The following is a 25,799-nucleotide window of genomic DNA, read 5'->3' as shown; positions in this document are numbered from 1 at the left end:
CACAGCATAAAAGGGCCCCTTTGCAAAAGGATTTTTCTGGATCTGCTCAGAGGGAAGGAAAGGCAGAGGAAAGGAAGGAGAGATGCAAGCCGCCCTAGCTACTTTTCCTCCCCTTTAAGGCTGCCTGGTTACAGTCCTAGGAAAGAAAACCCCTGCATTCCTCCCCTTTAATTCGGTTTATTGTTGAAGCGCTGGAGCAGCTAATCCTCACAGACCTGTAGGAGCTGGAGTGGGAGGGCCACGGGCACCGTTCTCTCGGATTCCCTGGGTAAGGTGAACCTGCTTCTTTATTTGGTTTGAGGAGGTTTCTTTGTTTAGCGGGAGGCTCGTGGCACCAAGAGAGTGGGTTTGAAGAGCCACTCTTGCAAGCAACTTGGGTGTTTATTTCAGCCCCAGTTCCTGTCTTGCCTGACTCTCGAGGTATCAAGGGGAAGTTGTAGCTGCCTTGGAAGATAAGTCTGAATGGGTGTCCGGGTAGGACCTCTGCGGAGATTATCTGGCCATCACTTCAGGGTTGGCTTGAGTGGGAACCTTTCGCACTCCCGGGCAAAGAAAAGGGAGCAAAATATCTGTATGTGACCCTCCTGCCGTGCCTGCTTGCATTTAGGGACAGCCCTCTGGGCTCTGTCCCTGGGAGGGGCTGTCCATCTGCAGGGTGTCAGGACCTCCAGCGCCCTTGCACCCCTCCCTCCTGCTCAGCCCTTCATTTCTTAACCTATCAGACCCCATCTGTCAAATGGGGCAATGCCCTGTTTTGGTTCTCCCTACCTGTCTAGGTTGTTGTGAAGATTAGGAGAGTCAGTGGGCAAAAAAGAGGTTTGTAAGCAGTCAGTGGCTATGCAGACCCAAGGCAGGCAGACCAGCCTCAGTGCCTCCTGGCAGGGTCCGTGGCCCAGAGCCCGCTCCTGTCCCCCGCTGCGTTAAGATGCAGAACTCAGCAGGGACACCGCTGTCAGTCACCTTCCTCAGGGGCAAGTCTCTCTCCCTTCTGTCTTTAAACTTCCCTAGTTCAGTTCTCAGGTAAAAATGGTAAAAGGAGGTCTGGACTCATCACCACCCCCATCCGCACTGTGGACCCTTCTTTCCACGTAACTTTGACGCACAAACATTAACCCTGAGGCTCCCGGGGACGCTGCCGGGGCTCTCGCTGCTGTTCTAGCAGCAGTGCGTGGCTGGCCAGCTGCTTGTTCTGGAGCCAGATCAGTTGATGAGGAGGAAAATCTCTGAGAAGGGTCAAGAGAGTCAAGCAGGTTCCATCTTGGGTGAGGAGATGATCTTTCCCAGATCAGAGGCTGGAGACAGCCCGGCCCCTGGCAGTCCTACCGACTTAAGCTTAACTAGGGCCAAAGGCAAGACCCAATAGGCCATAATACAAAGTGCTTAGTAATACCTGATATGGGAACCACACTCTACAGTGAGTAATGTGCTTTTAATTAATCATCTTTAAGACAAGCCCATTGGGCTGGTGGGGCAAAGAGTGGTTCCACTGAGACTCCACAAGGCAAAGCTGAATACTGGTGAAATCCATTTGATGACAATAGCATTTGAACCCAGATCTTCTGACATAGTCGGTGACCTTTCCATGATATTACAGATAGCTACGGTGCAGGTGTGAGTGTGGGTGTTTTTATGTGTATTAAGAGCACTCTTTAGAAAGATAGGGCAAAACTTTGGGAAAGAAGCTCAAGGTTAGAGTGAGAAAAGGTTTGAGCTGGAGCCAGAAGCCACTTAGGCAAGAGACAGATGGCCAGCCCCAGACTCAGTGTTGAGAAATCTGAGTGTTCCCGGGATCCAACCTTCCCCAGATCATCCGAGCCAGCCATGCGTTCCAGGGGGAATCGGTTGGTGGGATTACAGGAGAGCATCCTAAGGATGAGGGCGGAGGTAAGTGAAATTCCAACAACCACCCGCAGGAAAGAGGCGACAGGTTACGTGGTGGGGGACAGGGAGACTGCTGTTGGGGTCTGGTGGACTGGGGCTCATGCCCGGCTCTGTCACTTGCTATCTGTTTGATTTGGGGCATTTTTCTTAATATTTCTACCCATCAGTACCTCAACTATAAAATGGGGTTAACGATACCCGATACCTACCTTGAAAGACATTAAACGAGATAATGGCAGGTAAAGCGCCCAGCACAGGGATCACCCAGGTGATCGGTCTGAGGCAGCGAATACCTTCGGGCCTGGGAGCAATTCTGCAATTCTGGCTGCGACTACAAAGAATCTCCTTCCAAGAGACCAGCGCCTCCCTGACCTCCTGTGCCCCAGTCACGCACGTACACGCGGCCAGGACTAAACTGACATCCCTGAGTGACGAGGCCCAGCCGCAGCCTGCCAGAGGCAGCGGAGTGAATGGGCTGCAGCATGAATGGGGGGTGGGGGGGGCAGCTCTCTCCAAACGGGCTGCGAGCCAGCCCTACAAGTGCAGGTGCATGGCCATGGTCGAGGGTGAGGGGACTGGGGGTGAGCAGCTACCCCCGTGGAAAGCAAGCTGGTGATGGTGCCAGGGAGCTGCACGGGTTGTGGATGACCGTCACACCCGTGTCCTGGAGCGGGGGAGGGGGAGGGGGAGGCTGGGAACTCAGAGCTTCTTGTGGCTCTTGCCACAGCCATTCTGAGCTCAGCCCGTCCTTCCTCCTGTTCCGCCTCCCCAGGTGGAGGTCCCTCCTCTCACCTTCCAGGGGGCGCAGTACAGTGAGCCTCTTGCGTGCGAGTGGGTCTTAAAGGCAGCGTGTGGCGGACACACAGTTACACCTATGACTCTTGAACCCTGCTTAGAAAGGTACCCCAGTGGAGACCAGCCCATGGAGAAACCCAACCCAGGCAGTGTTAACTCTGTGCTCCAACAGATCTCTGCCTTCTTGGTTGAGTAGCAGACAAAGTAGTTGGTTTGCATTTCAGGGCTACATGTATGGAAAGTTATACGTCTTCAAACACTTTAGAATCAGAGTGAGATGCGGGTCGCACTTGAGAGGCATGTGGGAGCCGAGACCAGCTGAGGAGACAGCAGATTCACGTCTCCTGCTGTGTGCTCACCCCTATTTAAACTGTTTGTTTCCCCTCTCTGCTCAGTGTTTAATCCACGTGCCTATAAAGTGGGCTCACTGCACAGCACTTTAGAGGTTACAGAATGCTTTCATGCCCGTTGATGCATTGGAAGCCCCCAGGAATCCTGGGAAATAAACAGAGCAGGGATCATTAGTCCCATTCAGCAGATGAGGAAAATGAGTGCATTAAGAATAAGTAACACACCCAGCTCTCTCCAGTGACTCTTATGTGTCAACCCCTCAGCCACCAAACAAAGCAGCACAGAATTCTGGCTTGTCACTACAGCAGGGTTTGATTAAACTTAAATGTGGGTTTGAGCCTGAAATAAACTGCAGGAGGCAATTGAAAAATGACCTTCCTCAGTGATTTTGGGAACAGAAACTGGCATGCACAGTTGGCCTTGGAGATGCCAGACTAGGGGGAGGGCCGGAGATGGAGCCGGTGTTCCTGGGAGGGTCTGTCTAGCCAGAAGTCTTCAGGAGCTTTTCAGGTCCAGGGCCCGAGCTCTGGCAAGCTGACCAGCCACTTCAGCTGCAGCCTACGAATTGGAAGTAGGTTCTGATGGCACACACAGACCCAGCCACGTGCCTGTGCACCAGGAGGAGAGCAGGGCTGTGAGTGATGACAGCAGGCTGCTGGAAATTTCATCTATTGCTCATTTATACAATCACAGGACATCAGAGCTGGCCTAGTCCCCACTTTCCCCAGTAGGCTCTGAGCAACCATATATCCTCTGGATGCTAGTAAGTGTTGCAAAAGGAAAGAATTTACAGTTACAGTCTAGTAAAGTTAAGGGACACTCTAGGTTAAAGAGCATGAAGCAGGTGTCTTTAACAGCCCCCAGGGCCTTTAATAAGCTAACACGGAACATGAATCTCCAAGAAGGGGCAGTTAGAAAATCTGCTTTGCTTACAGAGAGTCTCCTAGGACTAATATTTTAAAAAACAAATGTCAAGGAACCCTAATCTAGTCCATTCTCCTCTTTTTACTAAGGAGAAAGGTGGAAGCCCAGAGATGTACAGTGATCTGCCTGGCGCTGCACACTTCTTGGTGCCAAGCCAAGACTGGAGGCAGAATTTGACCTCTTTCCAGTGTGCCTCTCAATCCAGAGGCTGATGAGAAGTCCAATATAGGCCAGAGTCCAGGAAACTGTGTTAGGCCAGACCCAGGAAAGAGAATGTCCCAGCTTTAGTCTTTAGGCCCCTTTATAACCAAACAATTTATATATTGCCATGATTCTGTGTGTCCCAACCTGGAGACAGGGAGCACATTCTTATGTGCTTATAAGACAACTGATAACCTCCCTCCCAAGACACACAGTCCTTTCTGAGTCATGCTCTCAAGGAATGGAGAACCCCAGAAGTGGTCTTAGGGTGGGCTAATTCCTCTGGGGTCAGTAAAGGAGCCACACCTGGTCCCGCAGGAAGGCTCTGAGGCTTGCCCACCATGCCTCCAAGTCATTCATGCCTCCTTGCTCAGAAGCCTCAAGTGAGATCACTGGAGAAGGCTCTTCCCATAGGCAGAGTTGAGAGCCATTATCTGGAGTTGCAGGCTGCAGGGATGCTACTCGAAAATTCTCCCCTTCCATGTGTCCATCTCCTCTAGTTTACTCGTATCCAGCTTAGGAATCTACTGTGGGTTTGGGAAACATACATTGGATCGGACTGAATTGAATGCCTCTGAATTCAAACATGGTGCCCCCGAGATTCTGGGACGTCTCATCAGGTGGGGTGACACTCTGAAGCAATTAGCCCTGTTGATTAATTTTTTAAAAGCACCTCAGAACAGAGTCTTAAGTGGCTATGACTCAAGATAGTAAACTTTGGCTAAAGAGGCCATGTGGACCAGGGCAGGCAGGAGTGAGTGTCCAGAAAGAGGGTCCTGGGCAGGGTGGGGTCATAACACGACTTGGTACCTACGTAATATGGTGATGGCAACGAAGAGGCCCCTGAAGATAAATGTCACGTGCCTTCGGGTTCTGCCTGGGGCTAGCTGCTGCCCCTGTGACCAGCTGGAGCCTGGGAAGGAGAGAAGGACAGCAACGCTCCGTGAAAGCAGCACGTGAAGCGTGCCTGCCTCCTGGGCTCACAGCCTGAGCATCTCTCCGCAGCAACTCATAAATAGGCAGGCTGAATGCCACCCGCCTATTCCCAGAAGCTCAGAAAGCGCCACACTCAGGGGTAGCGTCCACCTCAAGACTGTGCAGCCTGCCCTTTAGGAATAACTTTTCCCTCTGTAGTCTCCTCCCCAGCTATGAAATTTTTTCCCAAGAGATCAGGAAGGTCATCTGTCATATGGAAGACCATACAACAGAGCAGGAACTAGGAGCCTGGTGTTGCCCTGTGGGGGTTACTTTAGAACCAAGTGAGAGCAATATGGGAGTTTCAACCTTCTCGGAATTTTTCTTTTTCTCTGAAAGGGCCTCAATTACAGAAGTCGAGAGAGGAGATGGAGGATTTTCAGGGAAACAAGCAGGATGCAGCAATGGAACACCCCTGCCCCCCATCTCAGAGCCCACAGTTAGACCCCTAGCACGCAGGGCGCCGGGGCCCTGAGGTTTCTCCAAGGTCAAGGAGGGGTGGGAATGAAGTGGAGTTTCAGATCAGGGTCCTTGAGCTTTCCATGCGTCTCTGAAGATGGAACTAAATTGTTAGGGCTGAGTGTATGGGAGGAGGGGTGGGCGGGAAAGATGTTTTCTTCTAGCCAAGCTTAGGCTAAGAATACTGTGTTTTTAAGCTATTTAAGAGCAATGGGAAAGAAGGAACAGTGAGTACAGATCTGCTAATGTGGTGGTGATGCTTCCTGGAAAGTGGACCCATCAATCCACGGAGGCTTCAGAAGGGGGAGTGATGCACGCCCCACTGATGGGCCTGTGTTGGAAATAAGGCCCTTCATTGGTTCTTTACCCAGAAAAGGGGCATCTACAGCCCAGTTGTTCTGTGGAGGGGAGAGACAGAGAGGGAGTCACACAAACTCATCCTGCTGATAGGCTCCTTTTAAGGTCCAGCCCCTGGCCCTCATCCCCTACATCCTTCAAGACTTCTCAGCTGCCCTGTGTCAATACAGTAAGAAGCAATTGGTCCAAGCACAGCTCTGATGAGTGGCAGCTGCTAGATTTGGGGCTCAGAATCTGCAGAATAGTATCTGGCTAAAGATAGCCCTCTGTTCCAATATTTCATCTTCCCCAAAGCAATCTCTGCCAGTCAGGGTTCATTTGTCTCCACCTTGTGGACCGTGCCCTCGAAGTTTAAGATCAGCCCGCCATTGTATGCCCGGCGAGTTCTCCTCTGGCCGCTGCCTGTGCCCTGCACTGCTGTGGTCCCTGTGGGCTGCCATCCTGCCAAGAGGAACAAATCAACAAATGGGCCTGGAGATACAAGGGTACACCAGGTCTACGTTCAGCTGTATCGAATGCTAAAGAATGCTTAACATTTCCCACATGGGCTTTTCATAATAATAGCCACCAATTATTATATAACCAGGTTGCACATTTACACCCTAGACTAAAATGTACAAAGAAGATGTAGCTTCTTTATTTCCTATAAAATCTTCCCCATGAATGCCCACCCTACCAGGCAGCGAAAATGGTACAAAGGGCGACTTTACATTTGAACTTGTCCATTATAGCATCTCAGGTTTAATAAAGAGTCTCATTTGGTTGATCCAGTATCTTTCAGGAAAACACAGCCTTGAGATGGTCTTTTCTCCTCCCGTTCTATTTTCAAGGTAGCCTTTTGTGTTATAAGGTACTTACTTGACCTGTCTGTGGCAGGGGAGAAGAGGGCCCCCTACTTATCAGGGACCTCAGATCCCTGAGAACTCACAAAGGCTGACTAGCCACCTCTGAGGTGTGCCTGGTCCCATCTGGCCCCTGAGGCATCAGGCCGACATCCTCCACTAAAGGCCTGATTCCAGACATTTGCTTCCACGTGAGAAGCCCTGATTGTAGCCGTCTCTTCTTCTGGACCCTGGTTGACAGGAGCCCTAGCAACTCTATATCCCCTCACCAGGGCCGTGGGCAGAGGTGAGCCGGTAAACGTTTAACGTCTGGTTCTTGGGGGATGGGGCGGGGAGTGAAGGAGAAACCCTGATGGTAGCATTTGCCTGTTCCCGTGGTGTAAATACTCCCACTGTGGTCAATTCCAAGCTAACAACATGAGGCCACTGAGCATGGAGTTTGGTCAGCCGTGGGTCCAGCCCCGACAGGCCCTGAGGAACTTCTGACCCTGCAGGTCATGTGACACTGACTCACTCACCTCCCCCATCTGGGCCTGTCCCGTGATGACTGTTAAATGTGTTGAAGTCAGAGTTCCTCCAAGGCTTAGGGTCTCCCACCAGCAGAGTCCTGGGGAGCCCATCCATCCATGTCACCGATCTCCCCCATTCCTAGATGGATGTTTACTACAAGAGGGTGAAAACAAGATGTGTGCTTCTGACAACTACACCGTCTGTCTCCCCATCTCCTTCTCAGGATCCACTTGGGCCCAAATCGCCAGTCTTTCCACACCTCTTCCTCTTAGCAAGGACCATCCTTGTGTCACATTCTTCTTCTTTCCAGGGTCTTAAGCCTTACGGTTGTCACTTAAAGGCAGAAAAGGTTTCCCCCTGTATCACAGAACCTATTTTATGACGTGAGTCCTCCCCTGACCTTCATCTAAATAAGACCCTTCCTGATTATCCCTCTAACAAGCTCGGGTTTTGTTCTTTTATGATCTACCCACACTTTGTCACTGTATACATGTTAGCTGACTTGTTCGCTTCCTGACCCCTCCAGCCTCCCGGCCCTAGGAAGGCAGAGCCATCACCTGTGTTCTTCACCTGACCACCGGGTTATACACTAAGTACCATAATTTTACCTTGCAATGAAATGTAACAGGAACTCATTTGTCTAAAAACGTATTGAAAAACATTAATTAAGACACTAGAACTAGGTGTCAGGGGGCTAGAATGCAGTGTGATACAGTGAGGGATGCATAGCTTCTGTTCCTAGTCTTGACTGAGAAATCTAGACTGTAAACAATTAGCTCTATAACCTCGGCTAGATTATCTGATCTTCAGATAATCATTCTGAATCATCCTTATGAAAGATTTGAGATCTGCTCTATCTACCTCACTAGAAGCTAAGACCACTTCTCTGGTTCTCCATTTCTCATTACATCAGTCAGGGTCCCGACAGGAAACAGATGACATATATTGATCGACAAAGAGAGTTTACCGAAGGTATTATTTAGAGGGATACAGTCAGGGTACATATATGTACAGCCCCTGGCACATCATAGGTGTTGACTGTTGAATAAATATGGTATTGAGAGAACTCATGTAAGCTCAGGATACAATTCAACTCAGATTTTAATGAATAACTGTTTTTCCAGCCCTGTGCTAAATGTGGTGGGAATTGCAGGGGAAACACAATGCTCATTCGTCTAATATTCATTCATTTAACCCATAAGTTAAGAACAGTAATGACTGGAGGTGGCCTCAGAGCTGTGGTAATAGAAAGAAGGGCGGCTGACCCAGTAGTCTGAATAAATACTTGGGCGATTACTTGGTATCTTAAGAAACAGCCCAGATGCCTTCAAGGTGGATAGTCCCATGTTAATCATTCGTGTATGTCTTATCGCGCTTACGTATGTTTGTACAAAGTGGATTTTCCACTACTAGACTCCGAACTCCATGAGCATGGAGCAAGCACAATGGGCATGCAGTAGACGGTCAATAACATTTGTCTTGGTAGTTTAAAAAGCAAATGGAGGGCTTCCCTGGTGGCGCAGTGGTTGAGAGTCCGCCTGCCGATGCAGGGGACGCGGGTTCGTGCCCCGGTCCGGGAAGTTCCCACATGCCGCGGAGCGGCTGGGCCCGTGAGCCATGGCCGCTGAGCCTGCGCGTCCGGAGCCTGTGCTCCGCAACGGGAGAGGCCACAGCAGTGAGAGGCCCGCGTACCGCAAAAAAAAAAATATTAAAAAAAAAAGCAAGTGGAGAGAATAAGTCTTATTTTTGCCAATTACCCAGGTTTTGCTTCCAGTCCTTCCTTCCAGTTGTTACATGCAGGATGTATTTTAGATTCTTTTTACAACTTGTTCTCATCCAATTGGAGGAATTATCTGATCAGACCCTTTCTTCCCTTCCTCAAACCAAGCATCCGCAGAAGCTTCAAATCTGGAGGCAATGGGTCGGAAGGAAGAAGATGACTGCAGTTCCTGGAAGAAACAGACCACCAACATCCGGAAAACGTTCATCTTCATGGAAGTGCTGGGATCGTGAGTCCTGGGGCTGAGGATAGGGTGGCTGGGCTGCCTGCTGTGGGGAGTCGGAAAAGAGTCATCCTGGGCCAGCAGAGAATGATAAACTGGGCGGAGGCTGCTGTAACACTATCTCAATAGCTCTCAGGGAATAGAGTAGGGGCTTCAGGGGGTAGATTAGGGAAAGGCACCTTGGGGTAATACAGAGGACAATCCGGCCCTTTCCCCAGGGTTCTGCCTCCTTAATCCCAGAGGCCCCTGCCCTGCTTCCAGATCTGTGACAACTTATGAGTCCTGCCCTGGTTGCAGGAAAGAGGAATTCTGGAGCATCTCTGGAGACTCAGTGACTCTAGAACCTTCCTGGGCCTCCTCACCCAGCTTTCTCATTTCCCCCCTGCAGTGAACAGGTCAAACCCACTGTCTGCTATAGACAGAAAAAGGAGCTTCTGAGGCTTGGAGAGTGGATGGGTTACACACACCTGAATCGGCTCCCACCACCACCATTCTTCCTGCTCCATATTTAAGTACCATGTTGGAAAAATAAAGTCACACTGTAGCCAAACTCCTACCAGCCTCTGGGGTGTCTGTTCCTTCCCCCTTGACAATGATTACATGGCTGGTGGAGCAGAGACAGCCTGTCTGGAACTGACTCTCCACTTAGTCCCACCCCTCCTCCGAGAGGTCACAGCCTCTGACACAGGCTGGCACCCACTCCAGGCCACCGGCTCCCAAGGCCTCAGAACCCAAGCTGGTCAGCCAATTAGTCTGGGTTAATTGGGCTGGGGGCATGAGGGGCCCTTAGTGGGCTGTCCACTCAAGCCAGCTTTCCCTTTAGTCAAATTGGCTAAGTTTAGCCCCCTCCGCCTGGCTAGGAGGCAGTAACCTCAGGCAGCGACAGCTGCCTACACTCTCTCTGCAGCCGTAAAGGAGTCAGCTCGGCCCTGAGAGAAGGCCTCTGAGCCCTCCCATCCCAGGCAAGGGTGACACTCCGCACACAGGAGGATCTCAACGGCCGCCCTGGTCATCAGAGCCTCCACCCTCCATGGAGGGCCATTGTCAAGATGGGGTTGACTAGAGAGGGGATTTGGGGCAGGAGAGACAGGCAATGCTTATGAGTGAATCTGAAATGATTTGCTAAGCAGCCCAAAAATCCAGAGAAGGAGAGAGAAATAAGCCCAGGTTGACAAGAGCGTACTCACCAAGTGCTCAGATTTGTGCTATAGGATTCTGAGAGGCAGCACATGCCATCCTTACAGAGTTCAGTGAGGTCTGCCAAGCAGCTTCTAAACCCAGGAGGACATTGGAGCCCCCTGGGGAGCTTATGCCTCTAACTTTTAACTGTGAAAATGTTTAAGTAAAGAAAAGGTGAGGGCTTCCCTGGTGGTGCAGTGGTTGAGAGTCCGCCTGCCGATGCAGGAGACACGGGTTCGTGCCCCGGTCCGGGAAGTTCCCACATGCCGCGGAGCGGCTGGGCCCGTGAGCCATGGCCGCTGAGCCTGCGCGTCCGGAGCCTGTGCTCCACAACGGGAGAGGCCACAACAGTGAGAGGCCCACGTACCACAAAAAAAAAAAAAAAAAAAAAGGTGAAATAATAGTACAGTGAACTCCGATATACCCACCACCTAAATTCAATAGTGGTTAACATTTTACTAATTTGTTTTACATACACACAAACACACACTCACACATACTGCATTGAACTATTTGTAAACAACTTGCAAACATCATGACACATCACCTCTGAGTCCTCTGTCGGCCCTGCCTAAGAATGAGGGCATTTTCTTCTATGTTGACAAATATCATTGTCACACTCAAGAAGATGAATAATTCCCTAAAATCATTTTAGTCTAGGGAATTTTTGAAAAATACAAGTTCCTGGTCCCAGACTACTAAGCTGAAATTTAAGGGGCCAGGACCCAGTGGCCAGGCATCTATAAATATATTTATTTATTTATTTATTTATTTATTTATTTATGGCTGTGTTGTGTCTTCATTACTGCGTGCGGGCTTTCTCTAGTTGCGGCGAGCAGGGGCTACTCTTCGTTGCAGTGTGCATGCTTCTTATTACAGTGGCTTCTCTTATTGCGGAGCACGGGCTCTAGGCATGTGGGCTTCAGTAGTTGTGGCACGTGGGTTCAGTAGTTGTGGCTTGCGGGCTCTAGAGCACAGGCTCAGTAGTTGTGGCGCACGGGTTTAGTTGCCCCGCAGCATGTGGGATCTTCCTGGACCAGGGATCGAATCTGTATCCCCTGCATTGGCAGGCGGATTCTTAACCACTGCGCCACCAGGGAAGTCCCAGGCATCCGTATTTTAAGTGTTGCTGGTGGCTCTAATGTACCCAGCCCAGCACTAATTTGAGGGAAGCAGGTGGACAAGACAGGGCAAGTCACAGCTGTTGCAGCAGCTAAGGCTGAACAAAAGCTAAGAAGAAGTCACCTCTGTGGTGCTCAGGATGGGGACAGGCAGCCCCAGGCTGCAGACCCCACAGAGTTACCCAGGTGAGGTGCTCTCCACAGAGGGGGCAGCTAGACAGAGCTGATTCCCTTGTTCAGGAAGCGCCAGAATCCCATGACAAAAGCCCCTTTCCTCTAGTCCTCAGCTCCTCTGGAACAACCTACCAGGGAAAACAGGCTTTTGTGAAATCTGCCCAGATGCCACCCACAATTCTGGGGCCCTGGGCAGCTGTAGGGACACTGGGCAAAACTCGTCCATTACAGAAGGTACATCACCCAAGTCCCAGGCCTCCTCCTTTCACTGCCAAGGAAGAGATTTTTCTTCTTGGTTGCTCCCTTCCTCTCCATCACCCAGGCTCCCAGCAAGAGCAGAGAGCTGTTCAGAGCAGGAAATGCAAATCAAGATCTATTGCAGCAAGCGTTTGCTCCTGGCTCTGAAGCCTCTGCCCATCTCGCCTTCTGACCCAAGCAAACTTGGCCACTCAAAACTAGCTCTCTGCTCCCCAGTCTGACAAATGGCACAATTAAGTCTTCTAATCCCTCTCCCCTGCCCCCGCCACACACACACACACACACACACACACACACACACACACACACCACACCTCCCACCCCCGCACACACGCACAATGCAAGGCTGTCTGAGCCCAAAGAGCAGTAATTACCACAACATTGCACAACCCTAGGAGATACCACAAACTGCAGGATCCCCCAGGAAGGTTTGATCTCATTTTACAAGTGGACCCAGAGTGGGTATCAGCTTTGAAATCAGGGGACCATCCATGTGTGGTTCTAAAGATACAGGTGAAAGGGGAGAAATCTGAAGGTGGACCCAAGAACATCACAGGTGGAAGCAATCTTTAAGGCCATGTGGTTCAACTCTCCTTTTACAATAAGGAAAGTGGGATCTCAAGATGAGTAGAACACACAGATAATCCCAGTCCAAACTTCCTACCCATCCATCCACCCATCCACCCATCCACCCATCCATCCATCCATCCATCCATCCATCACACAAACACTGACTATCTTCCATATGCTGCCAGGCACAGGACCTGGTGCCTATCCACATTTGTCTCCCCTCATTCCCTGCCTCACACTCTAGCAAAAGAGGCTGGATTACCCGAGGCAGCCCTGCCTCTCCCTGCTGTTTTGCACCTCTAGGCTTTTCCTCATGCTTCTTCCCCACCCCCACCTGAAACATCACTTCCAACTTGTTTTTTCCCTAGGCTAACTCTCACTGATCCCTTAAAACTGAGCTCAGTATGTTCTTAAGTCAGAGGGTCACAAATGATGTGCCTCTCCACCATCCCAAGTGGTCAGTTTGGACACATTAGGGAAAAGCGCCCTTTTCTCTAGCTTGCTGTCCAGAGCGAAAATGTTCTTATAATTATTGTATGAAAAGGTACAGTGGCTCCAAGGTGATGGCGTCTGCTGGAATTGTACAGTGTGTAACCACCCAACCATAGCAGAGGCCCTGTCTTAAGTGTGCATTTTCTGTGGTCTCATAATACTTCCCGCTGATCTATGTCTCTCAGGCTAGATTCTAAGCTAGACCAATACAAATCCCAGTGCCTAACACGGAGAGGTTCTGTCAGCTCAACAAGTATTCATGTAATGCCTAATAACATTTTTCAAAGTGAATGTTAATTGCTCATTTGTCTGTGCTCTTCACTAATTTACAGGCTCCTTGAGAGCAGAAACACTTCCCTTTTTATCTCTAGTGTCTAAGATTCAGTAGGTGCTCAATAAATCTTGATTAGAAGGATGAGTGAATGAATGAATGAATGAATAGAGCAAGCTCTGAAGGCTCTAATTAACTCAGTTCCAAGTGCAGCTGGGGGAAACAGGAAACACCAAGTATTTTCTAAGGCAGATTCTGAATGTCCTTACACAAGCTTGATTGCTATTGGGGCTTCATGCTAGAATCCCCAGATGGCAGGGGAGAGGATGGCTCAGCTATTTCCTCACCTAAACTGTATCGCCTCTTGTTACAATCAGGTGTTCTCCCTGCTGGTATTCAAATAACAATAGTACTAATAAGAATAATAGTATCTAGCACATGTAGTTTACTAGATCTCAGGAAAACTTTTATGCACTTATGTCTATAACTCAGGTACTCTTCTAAACAACCTTATGAATCAGATACTATTGACATTCTCACTTTTCAGATGAAGAAACTGTGCATACGGAAGTTCAGTGACTTGTTACCCAAAAAGCTGAGGTTCTAACGTGGGCCATCAGGCTCCAGCATCCACTATTTGCTAACTGCTGTTATGGCCTTGTCTCCAGAGGACCCCCTTGAACCAAGAAGCCTGCAATTTGGAACCCTACCCTGTGTTCCCATTGGGTTCCATCGTTTCCATCTTCAGACAGCCTGCCCAGAGCTGCTGAGTTCCCTTTTGTCCTCACAGATCCTACTGAGCGAGAGGACGCTCACCTCCCTTGCCGCTAATCATTGGTTCAGGGCAATCATCGGTATCTAAAACAGATACAAGAGTCTTTTTTCTCTCACTGTCAGAGCCCTGTCTCCCAGTGCTACTTCCAACTGCCACACAGTGACCACACAGCACACCACATTGGGAGAAGCCAAGTAAATTGACTCTGCAGTGGCCTCTCTTTTCTTTTGATTTAATAAAGTTTTATTTTTCAAAATGTACAGTTGGTGGGACCTGTTCACGCATCTTCACCAGCAGCTGGGGCATCTCAGCCCTTGGTGTTTCTGGTGTAAATTACTTGAGCTCTATGCTTTGAAACCAGCTTAAAAATCCTCTACTAAGGAGCTCCTGAAGGGCTGCCCTGGCCAGGGAACCAGGAAGCTTCAGTCTCTCAGAGACCACAGCTGGGGTTTATAAGCTTCCAGTTGGGAACTTCCTTACGGAGTTTCTCATATGTCGCTTTGTCAAACAAGACTAGGTTATCGAGCTTGTCCCGAACTTTGCCTTTGGACCACTTCTTCTTTTTGGCCTTGCCCCCAGATTTGTTCACTGGGCCTCTGTCTTTCTTGGCCGACTTTCCAGCATCTTTCTTCTTCTTGCCATCCTTGGGCAGCATAGTGAAGCCGGGAGAGCAAGTGCTATCACTGCCGCTTCGCTAAGATCAGCAGTGGCCTCTAATGGGTTTGCCAAGTAGAGGGGAACCATTATCAAATTATGGAACTAGGCAAGAGCAGCCGCCTAGTCCTTGAGTCTGTAATAGAATCTTTTCTTTCCCACGTGACAGGTGAAAGAAAGAACACAAGGCCATGTCAGATGGGGTCTGCCATGGATACAGCTCCTCGGGGTGCCCACGATGACAATGATATGACTTACCAGTCCCACCTTCTTTCATCTACCCATTTTGCCTCCAGCAATGCTCTCTACCGGCCAGTAATAATTTTTATCTCTTGGTGTCTTCTACTCAGAGGAGCTTTTTCAGAAGTTTTCCTGGTGAAGCAAAGGGTAACTGGGAAGCTCTTTGCCCTGAAGTGCATCAAAAAGTCGCCTGCCTTCCGCGACAGCAGCCTGGAGAATGAGATCGCTGTGCTGAAAAAGTGAGTGGGTCCTAGGGTTGGTCGAGTGCAACCGTGGGATCGCAACATTTCCTTCACACATTACCTTCGAGAAGGACTGGGGCTGAATTTCCACACCCAAAGGTATTACTCCCTTTGATTGAGCTAATGGGTCAGTTTGATCCATCAGCTATATTAGCCAGACAGCTGATTTTCTTTTTTTTTTTTTTCAGCAAATTAACTAGTGATCAACTGATAGCAGAGTTGGTTTGTGTACATAAACCACAGGGTAATTAACTCAAAGGACCAAAAATCAATCGAGGGCCAACACCAGGAAGCATCCATAACTAAGGAAGCAGCACAAGATTTGGAAATGAGCCTCAGTTTCTTCCAAAGCAAATGCAGGTTCAGCACCCCGACTGTCATGAGGGAGCTGACACTAACAAATCATCAACTGTTTAGAGCGGGACTCATAAAACAAACCCTTGTGGAACCCCTATGGTGAACCAAAAGTTTATTAGGCATCAAGACCACCAGGATGAAACCAACAAAATTCCTTACCCTCAGGAGCTCGCATCTTGCGAACAGAGTCAAAGGTGCCCATAAGTAGCACCAGTCCCATTGGACGTGAGCCACACAGCAAAAGGCAGAGTTCAGAGGAGACAGAGATTCAGGTTGCCTATATGCGTGTTTTCACAAGTATGTGTTTCAGGTACATTTTCAAAGAAGACAGACCTTGGTGGATGAGTAGAATTTTGTGGAGGCAGGAGGGGCAGTACAGAAAGGGAAGTCTGGCCAAGAGTAGCATAAACTTTAACATAGAATCATGGACGGGCAAGGGATGTTAGGGGAGAGTTCGAACTGGAAGCCCCTGAACTGAGAGTGAGTACCGTCAAGGGACAAGAGGTGAAACTAAAATGGTCAAGTGGAATCTGATAATAAAGGGTCTTAGATGCCGTGATAAAGAATGTTGACTTTATTCTGTGGGCAAAGAAAAGTCATCAAAGGATTTTAAGTCAAAAGTCCCACGATCGGATTTATATTTTAGAGCCATCCCTCTTAAGCATGGTGGTGGAGGATGGATTGGAGGATGCCAGCCTAGAGGACAGACCAATTGCCAGACTTTCTCAATAAGGGATTTCTCAATAAGGCAAGGGATGAGGATGCAAGCAAAGGTAGTGGCAAGATCACATGGTGGCAAGAAGACTGGGTTCAAGAAATTTTTCAGAGAGAGAGGTGATTAGGTTTGGGGGTTGGCTGGTAGGAGCGTAAAAAAGAAAATCATTAAAAAGACCCTGAGAAAGTCGGATCTCAAAGAGATATTTGTACACCCACGTTCATAGCAGCATTATTCGTAATAACTAAACCATGGAAGCAACTCAAGTGTCCATCAGTGGATGGACGGATAAGCAAAATGTGGATATACATGCAATGGAATATTGTTCAGCCTTAGAAAGGAAGGAGATTCTGCAGTATGTTTGCAACATGGATGAACCTTGGGGACATTATGTTAAATGAAATTAGCCAGTCAGAAAAAGATACGTACTGTATGATCCCACTTATATGAGGTACTTAGAATAGTCAAAATCATAAAGACAGAAAGTAGACAGGTGGTTACCAGGGGCTGGGGGCAAGGAATAATGGGGAGTTATTGTTTAATGGGCATAGAGCCTCAGTTTCACAAGACGATAACAGTTATGGGGATGGACAGAGGTGATTTTTGCACAACGATGTGAACGTATTTGATACCGCTGAATTGTACACTTAAAAAATGGTTAAGACGGAAAAAAATTGTTTATCATGAAACATATTAAAGTGTAAATAAAATATATATGTATAATTTAAGAAAAAAAAAGACCCTGAGATTGAGCTGTTATGTGGACAGTCATATCATTACTTGGGATAGCAAATGAAAAGGATGTGTAGGCTGAGAGGAAATAGAAATTGGTTGCAATATATTGAATATAAATATCCACCTATCTCTACATAGAGGTAGGTGTCTGGTAGGATGTTAGAGATGTAAGTCTGGACTTCAGGGAGATTAGGGTAGAGACTGTAAACTCATTGAGAGCAAGGACTAAGGTGGTCTTTCTTATCATTGCATTGTATCACCAGCCCCTAACAGCACAGGTGCTCAATAAATATTTGTTTAGTGAGTAAATCATCGATACATTACTGTTAGCATCGTCAGATTATAAATGTAGTTGAATCCATCATGTAGCCACTGCATGGGGTCTGTATTTTTTTTTAATATCTTAAAGATGCTAGCTACTATTGATTATGTGTTTTCTATTTCCCCAGGCACTGTTCTAAGCATTTTACACGTCTTATCTCTTTTCATCCTGATATAATTCTATGGGAAAGATGTACTTTACAGACAAGGAAAGTGAGGCTTAGAAGATCTGAGTAAACCAGCCAAGGTTACCCAGCTAGTAAGTGCCTGAGTCAGACCTGAACTCAGGTCCAACTGACTCCGAGTCTAAGTTAACCCTTGTGCTGCACAGCCTTGAGTAAAACTTCTTAGAGACTTTCCTCCTGGATGGGCATGCACAGAGATGCTGCCTAGAAACCAACCCCGCAGCTAATATGATAATTCTGCTTGCCTCAGCCTCTGAGTAATCCCAGACAAAGGTAATCTAGGGCAAGGTTTCTTGACCTCAGTGCTATTGACATTTTATTTTTTTTTAATATCTTTATTGGAGTATAACTGTTTTTCAATGTTGGTTAGTTTCCTCTGTACAACAAAGTGAATTAGCTATATGTATACATGTATCCCCATATCTCCTCCCTCTTGTTTCTCCCTCCCACCCTCCCTATCCCACCCCTCTAGGTGGTCACAAAGCACCGAGCTGATCTCCCTGTGCTATGCAGCTGCTTTCCACTAGCTATCTATTTTACATTCGGTAGTGTATATATGTCAGTGCTACTCTCTTACTTTGCTCTTGACATGTTAAACCAGCTAATTCTTTGTTGTGTTGAGGGCTCTCCTGAGCATTGTAGGATGTTTAGCAACACTCCTGTCTCTACCCACTAAATGCCAGGAGCACTTCCCCCCTCCCCAGTCGTGACAGTCAAAAATGTCACTGGATATTGCCAAAGATCCCCTCAGGGACAAAAGAGCCCCTGCTTAAGAATCACTGATCTAAGGCATCCCACCGAACTGACCCTCAAAATGAGCATCTGTCTTACTTCTCACAATATCCTGGAACAATAATTTTGCAGCACTTCCTCCGTGGTTACCCATGAGGAGGCTTAGCTAACCAAAATCCCACCTGCTGAGGGATCACACTTCATGCAATGTTTCTGAAGGAGACCTGGATACCCATTTTGTAGAATAACCTAGTGATCGATGCTCCCCTAGCCTCCCTCAGTTCTTTTAACTTTCTCTTTTGGTAAAGTTTAAAGAGATTCCTGGAGTAACAATGAAGTATTTGTTCCCTGAAGGCACGAGGATCAATTACCCATTCAAAAATATGAACTGAACACCATTCTGGGAATCTTTTCTCTGGAATTTCTTTGTGACTGCCTACTTATTTGGAAGGCTTCACAAGGACCCTATCTTCCTAAACATTGTCAACAATAGTCTCTGAAAGAAATAAAAGTTCAGCTGGGCTAGATCTGCGTTCTTTGTCTGGACAACCTGAACCATATACCTTTCTCCATTACCCTTACTCTTCCTCAGGATCAAGCATGAAAACATCGTGACCTTGGAGGACATCTATGAGAGCACCACTCACTACTACCTGGTCATGCAGCTGTAAGTAGAAGGTGACCTGCTTCTCCACACATGTCTTGCGGGGCCTTAGAGGACTAGAAGAGGTTGGTCGGTGATGAAGGAAAGATGGTGATTAAAAGACAAGTCAAGAATTAGTGCAAGAGACCCTGAAATGCCAAGAGTTCCTTCTGGTCATGGATTTGTCCTGAGTGGACCGAGGGGTAAAACTAGGGCTGATGATTGAGTTGGTATGTACCAGTGTAACCTTACCACTTGTTAAAATATTTCCTACTGGTCAGCAAATAGCTGTGGCCCTAACCTGTCCATCCTTCCCTGCTTCCTTATACCCCCAACTTTCTGGACCTCCCCACAACCCTACAATTGAAGGGGTAATGCCTGACATAGCAGGAGGCCTCCAGAACCCTTCTCTGGCACCATAGCTTGAGTCCATTTTGACCAGTCAGTCCATGTCCTCTTAACCGGGCATTAAATATTTTAACATCCTCCAGGGTGAAGTTACCGTGAGAGTAGAAGCCACAGGTAGAGAGATATCAACTCAATAGAAAGAATGACTTTCTCAAGAGAGAGGCACCCAATGTTAACAATAAGCTGGTATTGTGTGTGTACCCATGTGTAGGACAGAAATGGCACCCCATTAGAAAGGTGTCCATGTCACTGTCATATCCAAATAAGAGCTATGCCTGAGAGTGACTGCTATAGGGCGGGTCAGTGCTCCTGAGGGCTCAGCCTTAGGCTCAGAGATGCTTCTGTGTATAAAGTACACACTCACACACACATCACCCGACAATCTCAGCACAGCTGGATGCAATGTTTTTGACTGATAGGTTGATTCCTCAGAAATTTTAATGAGCTAACTCAGGCTGTTCACTCCTGGGCTCACCTGAGGCCCAGTGAATAGTGGTAGCAAGCAGTCAAGGGAGTGAGCTTGGAGGGGCCCAGAGCAGCACTAACAAGTAAGCAGGGACCATGTGGCACCTTAATGAGGCCAAGTCAACAGAATAGCACACAGTCATCCAGGTGGGCAGGTTTAGATGTCACCAAAGTATGTCAAGCCTCCTAGAGCACAAGCTCCAGGACCCAGACCCGTCTGAGTCAGGAATTCATAGCTGTGTACAAAGAGTGTCTTTCTCATGGGCCCCTAGCTCCCATAGCAGAGCCCAGAGCTTCAGGACAGAAACAAAAGGAGTAGGATGGTGTGCATTTTGATTAGAGAAATTCTACTTCCTTATTGCTGCATGGTGCTGTCACGTGTGTATATTCACAACCAGTGTCGCTTGCAGCAACTACAGGGAATCAGGTTGCATCATAATGTATAGAAATAGTAAGAAAGTGACAAAAAATAAAACAGTCTGTCTTAGGAGGGAGTGAGTTCTCTGCCACTGATGTGTTCCAGTACTGTCTAGAAAACTTGGCAAAAATAGTGGAGAGAACGTTCAAGACATGGGGGTTGGACCTGACCTTAAAGCTCCTCTGAATCCTCAGATACCATACCATGTGAGCCTAAAAACACTATTACTATTAGAGCCACTATATGACTCTACCTCATAATTTCAGCTTTACGTAGCTCAACTTTCCAAAATGAAGAAAGAAATCCTGGCATAAGCCCAGTTAGCCTCACCTGCACTTCCTTCTCTTTTCTACTTTGTCTGATTTCGGCTTCACCTCTCCCTTGCATCATGGCTTCCTGTGTCCTAGGCCAGGAAAGAAGGCAGCTAAGAAACGTGTCCACAGGAAGCAATTATTGGCTTCCCTTTTTTTTTTTTTTTTTTGACGTATAGTTGATTTACAATGTTGTGTTAGTTGATTATTGGCTTCTTGCAAAACCCTAACCAGAGGCATTTTGCACTTAAAAAACAACTTTCCAGGGAGAGGTCAATGGTTGACCCAAATAAATGACTCCCTAGTGATATCATTCCAGGTACCCAAAGAATGTGTTCTGAGGTTGGAGTAGTTCTCCCTGCACCCCTCAAATCATAGTCTGTGGGTACTTGCCTGTTCCACCACAGCTGTGTCCCCAGGACTACAGAACAAATGAATTCATGTCCCTTTGACCTGAAATAAGTACTGGATTCCTGCACTTGCCCCTGTGCCCACAGTGTTTCTGGTGGGGAGCTCTTTGACCGGATTCTGGAACGGGGTGTCTACACAGAGAAGGATGCCAGCCTGGTGATCCAGCAGGTGTTGTCAGCAGTGAAATACCTCCACGAGAATGGCATCGTCCACAGAGACTTAAAGGTGCCACGGCGGGGCCCTCAATGGGAAACAGGGAATGACCCTTTAGGAAGCTACATGAGTCATGGGAAGTCTAAGCTCTGTAAAATGAGAGGGCTAGACTAGCTCATCCCTCAGATTCTAAAACAAATCTTGGGTGACAACAATCATTGTTCATTTGCACCTCAGCCTTTTCCTGAACTTTTCACTAGGCCTCACCCTACTAGGTTACCAAAATAATCCATACATTTCTTGGATTTAGCCACAGTCAAATTTAATAAATACTTATTGAAAGTCAACATTGCAACAGACACCTACCAGACTTTAGAGAGATCAGAGAAAATAAACTAAGGGTTGGTTTCCTCAACAAGCAAAACAGTCTTAGGGTAGTTAGAGATGAGAAGAGGGAAGGGTTAGTACATTAATAGTTATAAAGTTAAGCAAAGTCGGGCCAAAACCAAAACTCAAGGTGCTGGGTTAGAGGGGTTGAAGGTCCGGTAGGAAGAAGGAAGGAAGAATGGAGGGAGATTCATCTGGCTTTGAAGTCAGAAACACAGGATGCCCCTCCCTAAGAAATTTCCTTCCCTCAGGGGAAGGAAAGTGATGCTTGTTTCATGTGACTATATCCTGCATTACATGATATTTCTCTTCTCCCACAGCCTGAAAACCTGCTGTACCTCACCCCTGAGGAGAATTCTAAGATCATGATCACAGACTTTGGCCTCTCCAAGATGGAGCAGAATGGTGTCATGTCCACTGCCTGTGGGACCCCAGGCTACGTGGGTGAGTCTAGGAACAGAAGGGAAGTTGACCAGTTGGCTACACTCCACCGCATGGATGTTATTCATGAAGAAGGATTGTTGTAAGGAGACAGGGTTCAATTTCAGGGGTGATCCTGGTAGTACAGTCACTTATGAGGTTTAGGGCCAGCCAATCCATCTGGACCCTCCTGCTCACAAATCCTACATCTTCAAAGGCATCCTACCCCTGAACCTTCCCACTCCTCCTGTCTATACTTTTGCTCTCACTTTTGCAGACAGACTCCCTGCCTTTATCTAGACCAGGGACAGAGAAAAGATCACAAACCCAGAGATCAGTAAATTGCTGAGAGGTTGGCCACTAGACCTCCATCTACTTTCTCCCAGTCGGAAGAAGACCTCAGCCCCCCAACTGGTGGTATCCTGGAGGCACAGTGTTGTGTTTGAATCTGAGGAACTCAAATATGGGTCCCCAAATATACACCCAAGAAAATACCCTAGGAAACTGGCAGAAGTGGGGCCTCCTGCCTAACAGCCCTATAGGCTTCCAGGGCCCCCCAGAAGGTGAGAGCAGGCAGGGTACCAGGAGAGAACATTCATGGAATCTAGGAGGGAGAAAGCCAAAACTCAGAGCATCCACTACTGCCCCTTCCCTCTTAACCACTCATCACCTGATTGGGGCTGGGAGTGGGAAGAAGAACCCTGACTCGACAGAGGGAAGCTTCTCTCTCCCCAAAAGAGAGGTTTGTCACTTACCAGCACATATTGAGTCCATTGGATACAAATCCCTGGTATCTGGGATAAATGCAGACAGCAGCTCACTACTGCCTTAGAGCTCCCTATCAGAGAAAGACATGGCCCATGCCCTCATGGAGCTCTTGATCTGATGGGTAGACTAAGCCCTGCCCTCAGAAGGTAACAGAGACTGATGGGACAGTTACTACTCAATGGAACTCCTCAATTAATGGAACTTCTGCTTTCAGGGAGATCCCAATCTAGTGGGAGAGACAGCCTTCACCTTGCAGATTTCCCTGTCTGCAAGGAGACACAAGGTTCCTGTACTGGGGGGTCCCCCATCTGAGTGGGGAGATATAAGCCCTGCCTCCAGAGAGTACTCAGTATAATGGGGAAAACATAGCCCTGGAGATCCCCAGTCTGATGGGGGAGTCATAGGCCCTGTCATGGGAACTTTCAGTCTGATGGAGGAAGATTTAGTCTGCTGGGAAAGACACAATCCCTGCCCTAGGGGAATTTTCAGTCTTAAAAAACAACACTATCCCAGGCGCTACCCTAGTCCTCTTCGCTAAGCTGCGTCCTGACACTTGTCCCTCACCCCTCAGCCTTCTCTCTTGCCCCTGCTCAGCTTTGACTCTGCCTTTGGTTTGCTGCAGCTCCGGAAGTGTTGGCCCAGAAACCCTACAGCAAGGCTGTGGATTGCTGGTCCATTGGAGTCATCACTTACATATTGTGAGTAGAAGCTGGCATTGGCTCAGTTCCTGAGGAATCTCAGAGCCTGCTCACCCTTTCTTCTCTCCTCCCCATCTCAGCTCCTTGAGTAGCATCCACCTCCAAAGCACGTGCATGTACACACGCGTGCACACATACACACTTACGCACACAGCTCCAAAGGCTCTTGTCCTGATCTCCACCAGGTTATAAAAACAGAGCTCAGTGTGAACCCACCGTTCAGCCACATGGCACTCCCTGTTTAAGCACCCCACCCCCATTTACTGTGTATAAATGTATTGAGTCCCACTCTGTAGAATGAGCAGTAAAAGAGGCAGAAGCCAAGCTAAGCTTAGAAGCCAAGTGGGCAAAATGTTCACATCTCAGATTTGTCTCCTGGCGACGTCAGCCCAAGGCAAAATGATGGCCTGGATGAACCCGAACTCGGTCACTGCTCCTCTCCACACGTTCTCAGGCTCTCCCTTCCAAACCTGCTCACCGCCTCTTCCCCAGCATCCCTTCTCACCTGTAGCAAACTCTGCTCTTAGGAAAATAACCTGCGATTAATCATTTACTCCTTAGTGTGGATACATTTCTCTGTTTCCTCAGCTTCTGTTGAATAATGCTTCTCGTCATTCATCTACTCAACAAATATTCACTGACTGTCTGCTCTGTGCCAATCAGTGGTTTAAGTACTGAAGAATGACGAACAAAGGAGCCTAAAAAAATCCCTCATGAAACTTACCTTCAAGTGGACGTTTCTACCATCCTTCTTAAAAATAGTTTATATATCATCTGAGAGTCAGGGGAAGTATGTGGAGAGGTGGTGAGGGTTTGGGGGGTATAATGATCAAAGAGGCCTTTCAGGGTGGCCTGTTCCAAGCTTTGACTCCTGCATAAACACTTGACAGAACCTGCATCATTCCTGAATCAGAGGCAGACCCATGTCCTGGTCACACTGCTGGTGGGGACCTTTATGTTGCCTGCCTGTGTATATAGTGGGAGGCTGGACAGAGGGGAGAGGTTGGCCCAGGGAGGATGGGGTCGTTCAGCAGCATGTACCTTCCTATTCCACTGCAGGCTGTGTGGGTATCCCCCCTTCTATGAAGACACTGAGTCTAAGCTTTTTGAGAAAATCAAGGAGGGCTACTATGAGTTTGAGTCTCCGTTCTGGGATGACATTTCTGAGTCAGGTAAGACCAGCCAGTGTGAAGGACAAAATAACAGGCTCAAGGCAGAGGCTGCCAAGAGACAAGAGCTTAACAAAGGATGCCAGTCCTGGCTCTTGACGGTCCCTGGGGAATCTAACAGAACAGGCTCCAAGGAAAGTGGAGAAATCTTCATCTGGGTCAAAGGCCAAGTAAGTGATTCGCATCTCAGGTTAATGCTTTTGTTTTCCTGGAGGCAGAACCGCAGTATGTCTGGTAACAGTGGAGGAGGTGGTTCAGATAAGGGGCCAGGAGGGCAGAGCCAGGCACAAGGGAGTGTTCCAGGCAGGAGTGGCAAAACCAAGGCCAAGTTTTGCCTTTCACGTATCAAGATCAGGCGTCTGCAATGTCTGTGTGTGGGAAGGTTATGAGTGTTTGTTGTTGGGTCCATTAAGTGGGGATCAGAGCTGGGATAAGCTAGCATTCACACGTGTACCCATGTGCGGTGCTGACCTCTGACTGGTGCAAATGTGCACCCGCGTGGCATCAGGCACGTGGGTGCCTCATGCCCAGAGATGTATCTCCAGTGTTGGGTGGGTGACACGGCTGCGTAGAGCCTTTCTGGTGGTTTGTGGTGGGTTGTTGCTAGGTGGTTTGGTATTTTCTCTCTTTCAAGACTCTTAAAATTGCCTCTTTGGAAGATGAGCTAAAGCTTTCAGTGCCACCCACCAGCCTGGAAGTGAATTTCCATCAGTCATGAAATCTGGTCCTTATCTGTTGTATCTTTGATTGCTCCCCCTAGCCAAGGATTTTATTTGCCACTTGCTGGAGAAGGACCCGAATGAGCGGTACACCTGTGAGAAGGCCTTGAGGCACCCCTGGTGAGTGAGGAATGGGGGATGGGCTCTAGACCCTCACCTGTTGTTCCGCAAACACCATGCTGACTCGCTCACAGCGTGTTTCCCTGGAGTCTGCTTGCCCTAGCTGTTTACTGTTTGACATCCAAAGAGCACAGACCAGATCCAGCTAGAGAAGAAAATAGCATTTAAGTAAATGGATTCTGACCCAATGGTGGCAGCTGGGTCGTCTAGTCAAGTTCAGGAGGCAGATACAGCTAGACAGGTAACTTTGCCCTGTCCCTAAGAGCAGCATTTTACTCTGGGATCAAAGTCTGTTCCATGCAAGGTGCGCTGAGAACAATCACAAAGCAGCCAATTGGTAAAGCAGGTAAATAAAGTCTTGAAACACTTCTTTTTTCATGCTACACCCCT

General features: G+C 48.1%; 1 protein-coding gene and 1 pseudogene across 1 annotated transcript in view; one reads left to right on the top strand and one right to left on the bottom strand.

Annotated features, from left to right (window-relative positions):
* The first annotated feature begins 212 nt into the window (after positions 1–212).
* Positions 213–25,799, top strand: part of CAMK1G (calcium/calmodulin dependent protein kinase IG) — a 29,122-nt gene continuing 3,535 nt past the window's right edge. The window contains exons 1-9 of the mRNA XM_032643634.1: positions 213–268; positions 9,184–9,304; positions 15,143–15,271; positions 18,912–18,986; positions 21,062–21,200; positions 21,836–21,959; positions 23,326–23,401; positions 24,461–24,573; positions 25,331–25,409. Coding sequence (XP_032499525.1) covers positions 9,213–9,304; positions 15,143–15,271; positions 18,912–18,986; positions 21,062–21,200; positions 21,836–21,959; positions 23,326–23,401; positions 24,461–24,573; positions 25,331–25,409 — 827 coding nt within the window. The 5' untranslated portion in view covers positions 213–268; positions 9,184–9,212. The remainder of the gene's footprint in view (positions 269–9,183; positions 9,305–15,142; positions 15,272–18,911; positions 18,987–21,061; positions 21,201–21,835; positions 21,960–23,325; positions 23,402–24,460; positions 24,574–25,330; positions 25,410–25,799) is intronic.
* LOC116759641 lies at positions 14,416–14,793 on the bottom strand (annotated as a pseudogene).

The sequence above is a fragment of the Phocoena sinus genome, chromosome 1, assembly GCF_008692025.1.
Source record: "Phocoena sinus isolate mPhoSin1 chromosome 1, mPhoSin1.pri, whole genome shotgun sequence".
In the NCBI taxonomy this organism is placed as follows: domain Eukaryota; kingdom Metazoa; phylum Chordata; class Mammalia; order Artiodactyla; family Phocoenidae; genus Phocoena; species Phocoena sinus.
The sequence above is the reverse complement of the archived record's forward strand: the minus strand, read 5'-3'. Positions and strand labels throughout refer to the sequence as shown.